The 15,886-nt window shown below is 51.9% G+C and overlaps 2 protein-coding genes across 17 annotated transcripts in view; one reads left to right on the forward strand and one right to left on the reverse strand.

Moving 5' to 3' along the window:
- Nucleotides 1-10,923, forward strand: part of CLCN6 (Cl-/H+ antiporter 6) — a 35,329-nt gene extending 24,406 nt beyond the window's left edge. For 14 of the 16 annotated variants that reach the window (XM_081491407.1, XM_081491413.1, XM_081491415.1 and 11 more), the window contains 7 exons: nt 7-113; nt 1,090-1,276; nt 2,199-2,356; nt 2,473-2,629; nt 4,241-4,348; nt 4,492-4,617; nt 7,778-10,923. In XM_081491407.1, coding sequence (XP_081347533.1) covers nt 7-113; nt 1,090-1,276; nt 2,199-2,356; nt 2,473-2,629; nt 4,241-4,348; nt 4,492-4,617; nt 7,778-7,858 — 924 coding nt within the window. In that variant the 3' untranslated portion in view covers nt 7,859-10,923. The remainder of the gene's footprint in view (nt 1-6; nt 114-1,089; nt 1,277-2,198; nt 2,357-2,472; nt 2,630-4,240; nt 4,349-4,491; nt 4,618-7,777) is intronic. The other 2 variants (XR_014054003.1, XR_014054002.1) reach the window with 1 other exon arrangement.
- Nucleotides 10,924-13,921: 2,998 nt separating this feature from the next.
- Nucleotides 13,922-15,073, reverse strand: NPPA (natriuretic peptide A). Its single transcript, XM_081486961.1, has 3 exons — nt 14,865-15,073; nt 14,441-14,767; nt 13,922-13,933 (listed from the first exon to the last, which is right to left on the reverse strand). The coding sequence occupies exons 1-3, from the start codon at nt 14,982-14,984 to the stop codon at nt 13,922-13,924; spliced, it is 459 nt and encodes a 152-aa protein (XP_081343087.1). The 5' UTR covers nt 14,985-15,073.
- Nucleotides 15,074-15,886: the final 813 nt, after the last annotated feature.

Here is a 15,886-nt window from a genome sequence, read left to right on the forward strand (position 1 = left end):
TTTCAGGTGGCCAAATGGACAGGGGACTTTTTCAATAAAGGCATTTATGACATCCACGTGGGCCTGCGAGGTGTGCCACTGCTAGAATGGGAGACAGAGGTGGAAATGGACAAGTAAGGCCAGGATTTCTCTTTGTGTCCTAGTTCCAGAATTTACGAGGTCTAGGGCCCAGGAACATTTGTATTAGGGAATGGTAGTCCAGATTCTTGGGTTGGAAGAAGATAGGTAACCTTCTGTCCCCAAGTGTTTTCAGGAGAGTGGAGTGGCCCTGTGGGCTGGAGGCTGGGGCGGGCAGGGCCGCTTCGTGGACTATTCAGCCGCTGTGGCATTCTGGTGAAACAGGAAGTGTTATGATTGAATGTTTAAGCGTCCGATGCTTGTGAGTCAGAGCAAGCTGCCTCGTGTGCCCAGTGAAGAGTTGTCTTATCAGTGGTGACTCCTCTGGGCATAAACACCAGCTTATCCATCAGGCCTCTCATGTCTGGAATCATGCAAGATGCTTAAAGTCTGTCCCGTAGGAGTCAGCCAGCTTCCAGAAAGGGCCAGCCAGTCATACTTTCCAACATCGCAGGCCATGCGGTCTTTATCACAACTATCCAGCTCTACCATTTTAGTGCAGAAGTAGCCATGGACAACATGTAAATGAGCAAGCGTAACCAGATTTTACCTGTGGGTGATGGTTGCCATCCCTGGTCTAAAGGGACACCCAAAGATTTTCATTTTAATTCCTGTGTCATTAGCAGTTCAATGGTGATACATGGCACGTGCCATGGGGTGCTGAGGAGGGATGGCTGAAACCCTGGGCAAGCGGATGGGGTTTATGGTGAGGGAGCATTTGTATTGAGATGAGGGTCTTGGCCCACCCACCTGACAAGGCAGGGAAGAGCATATTCCGGGCATGGGGAACCAGCACGTATGAAGGGGATGGGAATACCAAGGAGCACATGTGTTCAAGGATCGGCTGGAGGTGGTTCAGAAGAGGGGCCCTGGTGGTCCAGGCAGTACGGAGAGGGAGCACAGCCATGTCACGGCTGCTCCCAGTGCCAAGGGCTCTGTTGTGAGGCTGGACCACTTCCCTCCCTCCCCCAGACTGCGAGCCAGCGACATCATGGAGCCCAACCTCACCTATGTCTACCCACACACCCGCATCCAGTCCCTGGTCAGCATCCTACGCACCACCGTCCACCACGCCTTCCCGGTGGTCACAGAGAACCGGGGCAACGAGAGGGAGTTCATGAAGGGCAACCAGCTCATCAGTAACAACATCAAATTCAAGGTAAAGGAAGTGGCCCTGGAGGAGGGGTGAACTGTGGACAAGTGGTTCGCTGACACTCACAATGACCCAGGCTTGTTGCACCCTGTGGATGAGGTGGCCCTGGTTGGCTCTTGTAAAAGCACCCTTGTCATTGTACGTGTCAGTAAGGACTAGATAGTGAGTAAGGACTTCGTTAGGCCATCAGGATGTGTGTTCATTCTCACTTCAGCAAGCTTGTGAATAAGTGGTGGTTTTAATCAGCCCACCAGGCTCCTCAGTCCATGGGATTTTCCAGGCAAGAATACTGGAGTGGGTAGCCATTCCCTTCTCCAGGGGATCTTCCTGACCCAGGTATCGAACCCGGCTCTCCTGCATTGCAGGCAGATTCTTTACCGTCTGAGTCACCAGGGAAGCCCAGTTTTAATCAGCAGTGGTTAGCATTCAGTACAGGTTGTCCCAGAGAGAGTTCTGACTTGGCAGCAGTGGACTTTAACCTACTTAGAAAGAAGTCCGTAGGAAGCTGCAGGATGGACAGGGAAGCTGAGGAACCAGGCGCGGTGCACCCAGGGTGAGCAGGTGGCTGGCAGCTCCTCTGTGGGTACCAGGAGGCATCGAGGGAGGGTCCTGCTGCCTCACTTGGGCTGCGTGCCCACCCTTGGCTTTGGAAGCTGGAGGCACATCAATTGACGGGCCTGCAGAGGTAGGACGTGGGAGTGCTGCCTTGCTGTACCCACATCAGAGGAGTCGGGGCGTGGGGCCAGCAGAAACCTTGGGCTCTGAGAGGCTCCTTGAATCACGAGTCCCTGAGCCACCATGCAGGTTTCTTGCCATTCTGGCGTGGGCCTGTGCCTTTTGACCCTCAGGGTCATCCACCTCCTCCCCTGAGTGGATGCTGGCCTGCCCTCTAGCAGGCTCCGTCATCGCCGCCCCCTCCCATCCCCAGAAGTCCAGCATCCTCACCCGCGCCGGCGAGCAGCGCCGACGGAGCCAGTCCATGAAGTCCTACCCATCTAGCGAGCTGCGCAACATGTGCGATGAGCACGTGACCTCCGAGGAGCCAGGCGAGAAGGAGGACCTGCTGCAGCAGATGCTGGAGCGGAGGTGAGGGGGCCCCTCGTCCGGGGCCATCCCTGGGACTGCGGGTGGGGCTCAGGGCCGTGGACGGGACGCGGTCCTGCTGAGGGTGTCCTAGGCAGCATCTGGTTTTTGTATAACAGATACACTCCCTACCCCAACCTATACCCTGACCAGTCCCCGAGCGAAGACTGGACCATGGAGGAACGCTTCCGCCCGCTGACCTTCCATGGCCTGATCCTGCGCTCGCAGCTCGTCACCCTGCTCGTCCGAGGAGTCTGTTACTCTGAAAGCCAGTCGGTGAGTCTCCTTTCTTGTCCACACCGGGCCTCTGGGAAGCACGAGGACGCTCGGAACATGGTCCCCGTACCTGCTGTCGAGCGGTGTGTGCAATCCCTGCTGCCCCGGCGCTGAGCAGGGCTCAGAGTCCCTCCAGGGCCTTGCCCCTTAGTCTCTGCACCTCTTGCTAAGTGTCCTTCTGGCCAGTAGGCTTTTAATATAATTTCTACACTTTAATTTCTGCCATGTAGGGACTTTGTTACATGTGTTATCCAAAGAAATACCTTTGTTCTCGTTCATTCCCCTCTAGTCTTTTTTTCTCTTTGGTTTTTGTGTGTTCAAAGTGATCTGTATAGTGACCTGCAACACACTTCACCCCTTCAGATGGAGCCTGAAAAAAGGAGACTAAAAAACTCACTCAGAGACCTAGTTCCCAAACTAATACTCCTTTGGGTCTTGCCTGTGGGCAGCCAGCCTGAGGTCACCTGTAGTCTGACTAGCCTGCAGAAGAGCAGCTTACATGGGCAGGACAGGAAGGACCATAGATGGAGTGGCTTGGGCTTGGGAGTATGCCCTGTGGGAGGCCCAACCCCACTGGAATGGCCCAAAGGATGAGAGTTGGAGGAATGAAGCAGGCCAGACTACACAGGGCCTTGCCTGCAGACAGAAGCCACCAGTGCTGGCCTGAGGAAGCCCTGGGGGTCAGCGGTGGACAGCAAAGACTGTGGGCGAGGGGAGTGAAGGGGAGGAAGGTTGGGGAGGAGCAGTGGCCTGAGAGCTGATGGTGGTGGCCTCGGTGCCCTGTGACGGTCAGCGGCCTTGAGAGCTGAGGGCAAGTCCAGAAGACTCAGGATGCAGAAATAGTGGCAAAGCTCCCTTGTGACTTTTCTGGGCTGACTTTCCTGGGGCTGATGTTTCCAGTCGCCACAAACTGGGCAAAATCCCACAGGCGGGCCCCTCAGACTCAACCTGCTTCAGATGCTTCCAGCAACAGCAGTGTGTCCTTGCTTGGTTTTCAAGGCCCTGGGACAGAATGCCCGGTCGGCCGGGCTGTGCTTCCTCTGAAGGCTTCAGGAAAGGATTTTTGCCACCCTCATTTGTGGTGGGTGCCCTCGGCCTGCCCTGGCTGGAGGCACATCGCTCGAGTCTGCCTCCTTGTCTCCCGGTCCTCCCTCTGTGTCCTCTCCTCTTTTAGCAGGACACCAGTCCCTGGGTTTGGAGCCCACCCTCCTCCATGTGACCTCATCTTACCTTGACTACATCCACAAAGGCCTTGTTTCCAAGAAGGCCATATTCACAGGTTCTAGGCGTTAGAATGCAGACGAATCTTTTAGGGGACCCAGTCACCCCAGCTACAGCTACTATTAGCACTTTTCTCATTGAAACTCTAGAATAGCTCACATCCGTTCTACAGATGAAAGGGACATTCAGAGAAGTTAGGAGACCAGCCCAGGGGACACAGCTAGGGAATTGGCCGAGAAATGGCTTTGGAGCAGGAGGTCTCACTCCAGAGCACCTGTCCTGGCCCTTCGCTGCCCTCCTGGCTCTCAGACATTGAGGGAGGGTCCCCTAAACTTGGCCCCGCCAGTGGCCACATCCGGTGTGAGGACAGTGTCTGGGTTGGGATTGCAGAGCGCCAGCCAGCCACGCCTCTCCTATGCCGAGATGGCCGAGGATTACCCGAGGTACCCCGACATCCACGACCTGGACCTGACCCTGCTGAACCCGCGCATGATCGTGGTAAGCAGGGCTTCCCTGGGGGCCGGGGCTGGGTGAGGAGGCTGAGGGCCCATCCTACATGGCCCGCTCCTCGTCTGCGTAGCCAGCGTCACATCCTGGGCGGGCAGGACTGGCCGCGGGTCACCGTGTTGTCTCCCCCACAGGACGTCACCCCATACATGAACCCCGCACCCTTCACTGTTTCGCCCAACACCCACGTCTCCCAAGTGTTCAACTTGTTCAGGACGATGGGCCTGCGGCATCTGCCAGTGGTGAACGCGGTGGGCGAGGTGAGTTAGAAACTGTGAGGCTGTGCCTCCTGGAGAGGAGCCTCTAAGCTCAGCGCTGTAGGAGGAGCAGCAGAACCCCACAGGGGGGCCCCTCAAACTTAACCTGCTCCGCACTCCCCCAGCAGGAGTGAGGGGCGGAGGGGTGGGCGGGAGAGAAGCAGCTTCGGAAACCTTCCCCTTTTGCCTCCTGGGTGTTTCCTACATGCTGTCTCCTGTGTGGCTGGCAGGTGGAGCCAGTGTCGCACTGGTCTTCCTTTCTGTGGAACTGAAAAGCTTAGGCCTGGAGCTTCCCTGGGGGCTCGGTGGTAAAGGATCCGTCTGCCAATGCAGGCAACGTGAGTTCAATCCCTGGGTCGGACAGATCCCCTGGAGAAGGAAATGGCAACCCACTCCAGTATTCTTGCCTGGAGAATTCCATGGACAGAGGAGCCTGGCAGGCTATAGTCCATGGACTAATAAAAGAGTCGGACACAGCTTAGCAACTAAACAACAAACCTCTCTGTATCCTAAAATCTTCCTCTTCTCGTTGGACTTGGTGGTGCCTTCTTATGGGAAGGGGATCAGTTCCCTACCTGTTATGGGAATTTGTAACACTAAATGAGAGAATTTCAGGCAAACTACTCAAGAGAATGTTAAAAGATAAACTACCTAGTTGTTATTACAGATTTTTCCATTTTTTTCTTCGTAGAACTTCATTTTTTTTCTTACTATAGCAACATTGGTATTTGATTGTGGAAAACTGAAACAATAGATAAACAAAAAAAAAAGACACGTCTAGCCCTTATCTCTATAGCGGCAGCCATGTTAACTTTTTAAAGTATCTCTTGTTTTTTCCTCTCCATCTAGGAGTAAGAGACATTATATGTCAAGTTTCAGTGAAAATGTTACCATTGCCTGTACTGTTTAATATCTTTATTTTTCAGTGAATCTGTGGGAAATGACTTTCCATGGCAAAAAGTATTCATTTAGGACATTTTAATGGCTCAAGAGCATTCTGTTGCACAGCTGCCTGGTCACTTACTCAGTTCTCTGTGGTGGAATATTTAGTTAAATTTCACTGTGAAAGTGAAAACGTGAGTGTGTTATTCACTCAGTCGTGTCCGACACTTTGTGACCCCATGGACTGTAGCCTGCCAGGCTCCTCTGTCCATGGCATTTACCAGGCAAGAATACTGGAGTGGATTGCTATTTCCTTCTCCAGGGGATCTTCCCGACCCAGGGGGTCACACCCAGGTCTCCTGCCCTGCGTCTCCCGCATTGCAGGCAGATCTTTTTTTTTACAGTCACTGTAATGGTCACCTTTCTGAGGCTTTCAGTCAGTGCCCCCTAGCTGCCTTGCAGGAAATGACGCCTCTCCAAAGTGAGGGTCACCCAGCAGAACCCCGATAGCACGCATGCCCTTACATGTGTTTCGTGGCTGGAGGTGGAATCGTGTTCCTTGGAACACAGCTGCGTTGACAGTTCTGGGACGTGAGTCACTGCAGTGACTGTGGGAACCCCCTGGTTCTCTGGACTCTCTTGCTCTGCTGAGCTTCAGTCTCTGGATTGGGGAGGAGGGTGAGTTCCCTACACAGAGCAGTTCTCTGGACACCAGCTGGGTGTCCTCAACTCAGTTCAGTCCTGACACTGTCTGCTTGGGGATGGCATCATGTCCCTCAGGTGAAGGGCTCAGCCCCACAAGACTGTTCACCCCACCCCCCTTCCCCACCTCAGTTCTCAATCCAAAGTCCAGGTTGTCACTTGTGCTCCTGACTGGCCATAAATAGGAGGTTCCCATGATCCCCTGCTCACAGAATTCAGAGAAACAGTTACTCATATTCTTTCATTTATTTCTTTCTTTCGTTTATTTATTTTATTTCTTTCATTTATTTATTTTATTTCTTTCATTTATTTATTTATTTTATTTTATTTGTTTCTTTCATTTATTTCTTTTATTTATTTACTCATTCATTCATTCACTTATTATTTATTTATTTATTGGTTGTGCTGGGTCTTTGTTGCTGCACAGGCTTTTCTCTGTTTGTGGTGATCGGGGGGCTACTCTCTAGTTGGGGTGCGTGGGCTTCTCATTACAGTGGCTTCTCATGCAGAATACAGGCTCTAGGCAGGTGGGCTCTAGAGCACACTCTCAGTGGTTGTGGCTCACGGGCTTAGCTGATCCATGGCATGTGGGATCTTCCCAGACCAGGGATTAAACCCACGTCTCCTGCACTAGCAGGCAGATTCTTTACCACGGAGCCACCAGGGAAGCCCTCCCTCATATTCTTTTATAATAGATTGTAGTCAATAACCTGGAATGGGCAGATGGAAGAGATACACAGGGCAGGGGATGGGGGAAGGGAGGCTGAGCCCTACCTCTTCTGGCAGGCTGGGCACCCTGCTATCACCTCGCAGGTTCACCAGCCTGGACGCCCTCCAAACCTTGTGGTTCAGGTTTAATAGAGGCTTCATGACACAGGTGTGGTTGATTTCATCTGTGGCCATTGGCAATGGATTCAACATTTCCCACCGCCCCCCACCCTCGCCCCACCGAGGAGGTAGGGCTGACAACTCCAATCCTTTAGTCATACACTTGGTTCCCTGGAAAACCAGCCTCCATCCTTAAAGGCTTCCCAGAAGTGACATCATTAGCATAAACTCAGGTGTGGTTGAAAGGGGCTTGTTACGAATAACAAGATACTCTTATTATTCACCACTTAGGAAGTGCTGAGTTTTTAAGAGCTTTGTGCCAGAAACTAGGGTGATGACCAAATATATTTTTCTTACTATAAATCCAATATCACAGTGACTCAGGTAGTTCTGAATGATGAAGCTGGCTGGGTGTGGTGGCTGTGAAGCTACAGAGCGTGAGCTCTGCTTAAGACATTCGTGTCCAGATTCCAGCTGGCCCAGCTCAAATCTCTGCGGCTGAATTCGTCCCATTGGTCTCCAGCTGGAGATCCCCAGCTTTCACTGTATCTTGTTTCCATCTAGAAATGAGGTGCCCTTTGGAACGAACGTCCTGATCATGTTGTCAGGTTCGCCCCGGTCCTTCCGGGACCTGATTCTGGCCCTGCCGCCTGAAACAGGCTGGGCAAGCTCTTTTCACTCCGGTCAGTCAGATCTCGTCCCAGTGGGTTTCACTCTGCAGGTGACTTGGGTCTTTTCTTCCTGGTCCTAGATCGTGGGGGTCATCACACGACACAACCTGACGCACGAGTTTCTGCAGGCCCGGCTACGGCAGCACTACCAGACCCTCTGACAGCCGGGCTCAGCCTCACCGCTGCGCACCGGCTGTCCTCTCCAGAAGGCACCTTGGGGGGCAGCAGCTCGGGCTCCGCCACCACGGCTGGCACAGAAGATCCCCAGTCACCCACTCGCTTGGAAAGCCTACAGTCATCGAACACTTTGCCGTCAGAGATCCTGGGGGTGGTATGGGACCATCAGAGCCTAGACTTGTCTGACTGCTCAGCAAGTATCTTTCCGTTTTCTGCTCCATGCGTTCCTCCACCCAGTGCTGACCCAGGCCCCAGCCCCCCTCCCCGCTAGCACCAGGACCAGAGGGGAGTCAGGCCTCGCCCGCTGGAGGGTGACCCTCAGAGCAGGTGGCCCGCCTCCTCTTTACCACTTTCCTAGGGAACCCAGCTGTTGCCTTAAAGCATCATGGGAGGGGCTTTGGCCAAGGCAAACACTGGGGTGGGGGGAGATTTGCCAGTTGCAGAATTCAGTGAATGGGGAATTAGCCCCTGAGAAAACCACCTATGTTTCAGAGAGCACCCCCCCCCCATTCATTGGGACTCAAGTTGACACCTTCACTAGTTCATTTTAAGGGAAGTTGTTCTTTTGGGTGTGAGGTGGGGCCCCTGTGGTGTGAACCTCCCTGGAACCACCAGCTCCAGAAGCACAAAGCGTTCAAATTTTGCTCATGGTCTCTGAACTTTATGATGAAGCTGACAACAGAGTCAGATTTCCACCTGCCCCAGCTTCGAGCATTTTGGCACTCTCTCTAGTTTCCCGATTACCCATGGTCTCCTTGTGCCATGTTTTCACCCTGGTCCTTCTCCTCCCCATCAAATTACTAAACTTCCCTCAAGTTCTACCTGCCTCTTCGTGGTGAAGCAGCCACAGCCCAGAGGACCTTGCATCACCCCTAAAAGCAGGGCTCCCTTAGATAAAACTGCTTCACTTGACCCTGGGGAACAGTGCTGTTATTCATAAGACTGGAGGGAGTGAATCCTGAACCAGGAATGCGGACAGGTCCGTGCTGTGGCTGAGAAAGCCAGAATGTGACCGCATAGCAGGTGTTAATTCGAGGAAGAGGGTGTCTGCCCTTCATAAGCATCTTGCACTTGCCTGCTGCTGGCTGTCCCCACCCTCCCAAGGGTCTCAGCAGCAGCAACCTCAGGAGGGGTTAGCAGTGGGTAGGGGGAGGTGCTTTCTGCCAGCTCACGCCCCAAGGTTTTAGCGTCAGACATAGGAAGCCTCCCTCTCTGTTTCTGTGACTCAGTTTCCCTCCTGGCTGATTGGTCATCTCTGAACAGGCACCCAGAATGAGCATCTGGGTGTCAGGCATTTGCACTTAACTTTCCTCTTTGTTCTCTCTACATCAGCAGCATCTTTTTTTTTTAATTGGAAGATAATTGCTTTATAATGTGTCAGTCTCTGCTGTACAACAGCTCGAATCAGTCATAATTACATACATATACACACACCCCCCTCTCATTAGACAGCCCCACAGCAGATGTGTTTGGAGACTCAAGATGGCATTTGTTTGCATTTAGTTAGTTGTTCCTGTTTTTTTTTTTAAATCATGGAAGTTGCCAGAGGGCATCAACACCAGGCCCCAGCAAGGCTCTTCTCTCCCCTGAGCCTCCCAGCTTTGTTGCCAAGACTGCCGTTCAGCCTGGGGACAAGTGCCCGCCCTGCTTTGCCATCTCCAGTCTTGTGCTCCACACACTCTAGGGAACAACACCTGTGACATCGTCCCCAGTGACTAGGGCCCCTCTCTTCTTCCCGTTTTCTCATCTCTTTGATCAACATGACTTGGACGTATAAATTTTTTGACTCCCTTGGGTGCACTTATGAAACACAGATGAACATTCCCGTAAGCAGTTGAGGAACTCACCAGAACCAAAAGAGCAAGCCCTCCTAAGTGTGATGGGTGTTCAGCCAGCTGCCACAGTTTTCAGGCAGCATCTGAAACTGGAACCTGCTCCCCTCTTGCTGCCACTCTCCCGTTCCTGAAATTGGCAGGACTGAGGTCCTCCCACCTTCAGGGGGCGGGATCACACTGCTGGCTTGGAGGCCACCCTGGATGAGTGTTGTTGAAATTTATTCCTCCCGCACACCGTGTTGTGTGTGAGTCACCTGATATTTTGTTCCCATCGGTGCAGCCCAGAGATAGACAGCAGAATGCAGACACCTCCCTCCCCCTGAACAGATGCATCAGACCCAAACCCAGCCCCTCTGGAATGGCACGTCATTTTCTGTCCTCTCCTGGCATCTGCCCTTTCCAGACAAGCCCAAAGACTACCACAGCTCCACTTGTAACACAGTTAACTGTCAGTCTCATTCCTTTGATTTCTGTTAGTTAGAAACCTGCATTTCAACATCTTGCCTGTTTCCAGCACGGTCACCTCCCAGGGATGTGGCCCCTCGATAGATTCTTAGGAGCCACGCCTGGGATTGGCTAGAGGTGGTTTCATGTTTCCCCAGATGAGGTGATGGGGGAGGACGCAACAGTCCTACCCAACTGTGCTCTGGGAAATAATTGCTCATGAGCACAGAGGATGAGATGGTTAGCTAGCATCACCATCACAATGGACATGCATCTGAGCAAACTCTGGGAGATAGTGAAGGACAGGGAAGCCTGGTGTACTGCAGTCCATGGCTTTATAAAGAGTCAGACACGACTTGGCAACTGAACAATAAAAACAGCCACGTTTCATTAACGGTTCCTGGCTGGAATGGACTCTTGCTTGCTTGACTCAGCTGACCGTATGACATTTCTGATGCAAAGTCACGCACTGATATGGCCCTCGGGGATGAAAAAGCCTGCAGGAAGGCCAGCAGCACCCTGGCGGCCCCACAGTATTGATGTGCAGTGTTACGCCACAGCTTGTGGACCTTGGTCATCTCATCAGTAGCAGCTTCCTTCTTTCTGTTTGCACTGTTTGTTTATACAGTAATGTTAGCTAATTCTATGGTGTATATAAATTGTATTTTTTTTTTAATTTGTAAAGTTCTATTTTTATTTGAACTCTTGGAACTTGGAGGTTCTCATTGTAACTGTAACATGTCAGAATAAAACGTCCCCGTCAGTCTCCATCCTTTTGTCTCCACAGTGCTCTTTCTTTAGCGTGGTAAGGACTTGTTCTCATTTCATTCCTCCCCCCCTTTCTAACACGGACAAATTGCAGAACTGAAGAGGGATGTATAGCCTCAGGTGTCCTATAGCTCTCCCGGGAGGACTCTTCATCCTCAGGGGGCCACTTGGCACCTTAACATAAGAACCACTTAGTCCTGCGGGTCTCAGCAAAAACCACAGCAGTTGCCCTGCTTTGTCCCCCCTTCAGATCAATACTGTTGGGCTTGTTCACAGGTCCTTTCCACCTATAAAATCGCCTGTCCTCACAGGCACCCCCTCACACAGCAGCTGGTGGAGAATCCATTCAGTTCCTGCCAGTGCTTCATTTAGGATATGGCCCTGCAAGCAGATTCCCCCAGTGTCCAACCAGAAGAAATGGACCCAGTGCTGGGCCTAAGGAGTTTCAGACCTTGGGTGCAAGCCTCCATTGCTGCCACCTCTCAGGGCTTTTGGGTCACATTTTGTTTTGCCTGAAATGTGATTTCTTGGTCTCTGGGTGATCTGCTTTGAGTTGCTGTCCCCCAGTGGCAGAAACACTGGCTGGGCTTTCCTGTTGGCTCAGATGGTAAAGAATCTGCCTGCGGTGCAGGAGACCTGGGTTCGATCCTTGGGTTGGGAAGATCCCCTGGAGGATGGCATGGCAACCCACTGCAGTATTCCTGCCTGGAGAATCCCATGAACAGAGGAGTCTGGCAGGCTACAATCCATGGGATCGCAGAGTCAGCCAGGACTGAGCGACTAAGCACAGTGGCAGAAACAGCCTCAGTCTACTCAGGCTCCTCCATGCATCCTCCCTCACCCATCACCCCTTCACCCATCCCTGCTTCAACCTGTCCCTCCCACAACTCATCACCCCTTCTACCCATTCCCCAGTGTCCTCTAAGTTCCAGGGGCATCTCTTGTATTTGGCACGTTCAGTCAATCCCATCCGTGAGAACCTGCTGTGTCACTGTGACACCTTGGCAGTGAGCCCAGCTCCCACCTCCTCCCCTGCCAGCAGCCCCTGCTCCCCCAGTGCCAGACCTCAGGAGCCAGATGCTTCTTCCTTTCTCTCCACCCTCCTGGTCCTTGTTAGTCCTCTTGTTCTTAGTTTTCCACCCTCTGCATTCAAAATCCACACAAGGAACATCTTTTTCAGAAGCAGTTACCTTCGAGTTCTTTCCCTACCTCCCCGCCTAACCATCAATTCTCTCCTGGCCTCCCCCTCACTCTACACGGAGCATATTACTACTTTACTTCCTCTTTTCTCAGTTTCTGTGCCATCTGACCGACTATTTGTAGAGTGCCTGCTGTGCCACGTGCTGCAGGGCCTGCTGAAGGGGCGTATACCTCCAGGAGCTTGCAGATCAGGGACGCAGACCCAGTTGCCTACCCAGGCATGTTGTGGTGACTGATAATAGTTATAAAATGCTGCCAGTGAAGATCTTGATCTGTCCTGGGCATGTGGTATCCTGGAAGGCTTCAGGGAAGAAGTGGCATTATTAATGAGCTTGAGAAATGAGTAAAATGTTTGGGAGAGGTGGGAAGCTCTGGATAAAGGGCATCTACGTGGAAGGAACAGCATGAATAAAGGCATGGGGAAGTGAAGGTGTAGGGGTGTTGAAGGAATGTTGTAAAATCCAATACGGGGAGTGTGGTGTCGGGGGTGATGGGTGGGGAGATGGCTTGGAGCCCTGCTTCCTGGCGCAGGCAAACCAGGGCAACACCTATTTCAGAAGCAGATACAAAGAAACTACCTCTTCAGTGGCTCCCACCTCCGTAAAACATGCAAGTCCAAACACCTTGAACATGAATTTGGGAAAGCCAGTGGCTAATTTTTAAGTTTAGTGCCCAAAAGATGCATGAAGTTGAAGTATGTCAGCACAGCAAATTCCTTTCTTCATTTTGCTCAGCTTTTAAGCCCAAATATTCTGCCTGTTCTTCAAAGAACTGCTGAAGAAGAACGAAAGTGCAATTCACTCAGCTGCCACACTAACTCTCAAAAGGTGTCAGAGAAGAGTTAGTGTCCTGATTTCATATATGCCCCTCTAAAAAAAGAATAACTGTAACCAAATAATACTAGGTGTACAAAAGTGTCATACTGAGGACAAGCTACCTTCGATGTAACCAGGAAAAAAGCCCAAATGTTAGTAAGTTTTCTTTTCAATACCTAAGTGCTCTGAATGTGAGCAAGTCTGAGTAAAGATAAAGGCCCTTTTGGTCTCCTAGGGCTTTTTCAGAATCAGTGGTGAGGCTGCAGTGTGAGTGAGGGCAAGTAGAGAGCTGCAGTTTGAGCCCCTACCCGCTAAACACACACACACTTGGAGGGAGAAATGAAAGGAAGCCGAAGTTGTCCAAATCCACATACCACCAAGGATGAACACGATGTGAACTACGGATGTTGGGTGATTATGATGTGTCAGTGTAGGTTCATCGATGGTAACACGTGTCTCTGGTGGGGATGTTGGTCATGGAAGAGGATGTGAACGTGGGGTGGGAAGGGATGTGTACGGAGTCTCTGCTTTCTGTTCAATTTTGCTGTGAACCTAAAACTGCTCCCCCAAACAAGTTAATTCCTTAAAAAAAAGAATAAAAAAGGAACTGAGCATTCTTCTCTCCAACAAAAGGTAAAATGACAAGGAATATCAGGCTGAACTCCCTTCTGGAAATGAAAGAAATCACACCAACCCGAGCCTACTGCTTCTGTCCATGGTGCTGAAGTTTATTCATTTTCAAACTGATGTTGGTAACAGGTGATTAAAACTTAACACATGGGTGGGAGAGGTGGAGAAGCCACAGTTAAATCACTTTATCTACATTTAGCATAAAATGTGAGAAATGTTGACAGCTGATGCTTGAATAGAACGCTCATCACAACTCAACTTGATGGCAACCAGATGCGACAAAATTGAGTGAGAGACCCCAGGGGATTCTCTCGAAGACTGCCCGGGGCCTGGCCTGCCTTTTCCTCCCTGGCCGTTATCTTCGATACTACAAGAGAGCAGAGACATGTTTGGTTTGGTGACCTGACTCCACCTGATAAGTCAGCTTCATCAGACTGTGCTCCCTCCAGCCTGACGACCCTCTGACTTCTATAAACTGGTAAACAAATTGCCCATTAGGAGCTAGTAAAGTCAGTCCTGCTCAATTTCAATCCTTTGGGATCTGATGATTCTGCAAAGGACACGAACTACCAATCAGCAGAAGACAGGTGACTTGGCCCCATGAACAATTTAAGTCCCCAGTGCTCATGGCAGTAAACTCTCTTTTTCTTGGCATTTTCTCAGCAAACTAGCTGAGGTTGGTATCATTGTCCTGAGACTCAGAGCACACTCCCCTCCCCGCCAAGTTGGGGCAGAAATTTCAAAGGGGTTGCCTCTATGCTGTCCCTTTCCTGCTGAAGGCATTTCCTGGCAGTGTTCTTTCACAAGGTTTGAACTTCAGTGAAACCACACTTTCCTTCCTCCCCATCCCATTTCCATCCTCAGGTCCTCTTACCCGGAAGCTGTTGCAGCCCAGTCCACTCTGGGCTCCAATCCTGTCCATTCTGCCCCCAAAGCAGCTGGACCTCCGCAGGCTCCGAGGGGCAGTGAGCAGTGCCCTCAGCTTGCTCTTCAGGAGGGCAGATCTATCGGAGGATTCCCAAGGGCCCCGCCCAAGGGCGCCCCCATCTCTCTGGGCTGGGTTGTCCTCCCCCATCCAGGGAGGCACCTCTGAAAGGGGGCTGAGAGGAGCCCCAGCTTCTTCGTTCTGCTCACTTAGTACTTGTGAGGGCACAGCCTCATCTTCTAAGGGCATCTTGTCCTCCAAACGGTCCAGCAAATTCTTTACAAAAGGAAAACAGGGAAAGGGAGAGGTCTCACTGCCTGGCACAATGTCACAACCCCCCTCACACCAGACCGTGCCACTTTCCTGGCCCTACCTTGAAATCCATCAGGTCTGCATTGGACACAGAGCCATACATGGGGTTCGCTCCTGTTTGCCCTGGGAGCTGAAATGCCAGAAAGAGGAGGAAGCTCGCAGTGATGGCGGAGGAGCCCATGCTGACGTCTGTCAAGGAATGGTCTGTCTGGTGCTTGCTGCCTCCTCTCTGTCCTCTCTGGCCTTCCACTCTTGGCCTTTGTCTGTCTCTGTCTCCCAGCTGCCCTGCGCTTCCTCTTTTTATAGCCCCCTGGCTCTCCGGGAGCTCATCCGGGAGAGGGACGGAACCCTCCCCATTCTGTCACTTGCAGTGATAAAGCAGCTGAGTGAGGAAGCAGCAGAAGATGCCCTTTTAAAGTTATCAGTCCAGCCTGCTTGTCACAGCCCCTCTGCCTTGAGCAGCCCCAACAACCCCCGGGACCCTCAGCTGCAGGAGCCACATTCTTGTTGATTTGCCTCAAGAGGTTCCCACTTCAAAGGTGTGAGAAGAGCAAAAAAGAGTCCTTGGTTATCTCACAGTGATGCCTCCGCTTCTTTCTCCTCAGCAACGGGACTCATGCGGGGAAGCAGAATGTGACGGTTGGCGGGCACCCAGCTCCCCTGTTGGTTTGCCGCTCAGCTGTCAGGGCTCCAAATAAGGGCGGGAGGGGAGGATGTGGCAGGCAGCCTGCCGCTCGGCTCAGGACAAATTAGTCCAGATGCTGGAGCTGGCCTCACACCTGACTCATCGGCAGTGGTGAGGGCAGACCTCTCCCTCCGCAGGGCTGCCCCCACCCCTGATTGTCCCGCTCAGTGTCCAGGTGAAGAGAAAGTTGTTTTCTAGAGTCCTAAGTCAGCCAGAACCAAACAGGACCAATGTCCCAAGAACTCCACTCCCCAAAAGAAACTCAAGACAAGTTTTGGGAACACGATCATTCCTCTGCAAAGCCTGCCCTCCTTCACCGCATGGCTCCGTTTCAAGGTGTGGGGGGAACTTGACAATAGGAGGATGCTGCTATTTTCAATTATAGAAGCTTGCTGCTT

The sequence above is a fragment of the Giraffa tippelskirchi genome, chromosome 5, assembly GCF_054371585.1.
Source record: "Giraffa tippelskirchi isolate mGirTip1 chromosome 5, T2T-mGirTip1v1.2.pri, whole genome shotgun sequence".
NCBI lineage: Eukaryota > Metazoa > Chordata > Mammalia > Artiodactyla > Giraffidae > Giraffa > Giraffa tippelskirchi.

Bases quoted from the DNA above. Each gene is read 5' to 3' on its own strand.
- NPPA (XM_081486961.1), bottom strand. From the start codon at position 14,984: ATGGGCTCCTCCGCCATCACTGCGAGCTTCCTCCTCTTTCTGGCATTT. The intron at 14,768-14,864 runs GTAGGGCCAGGA...CCTTTTGTAAAG, and splicing joins CAGACCTGATGGATTTCAAG to AATTTGCTGGACCGTTTGGA.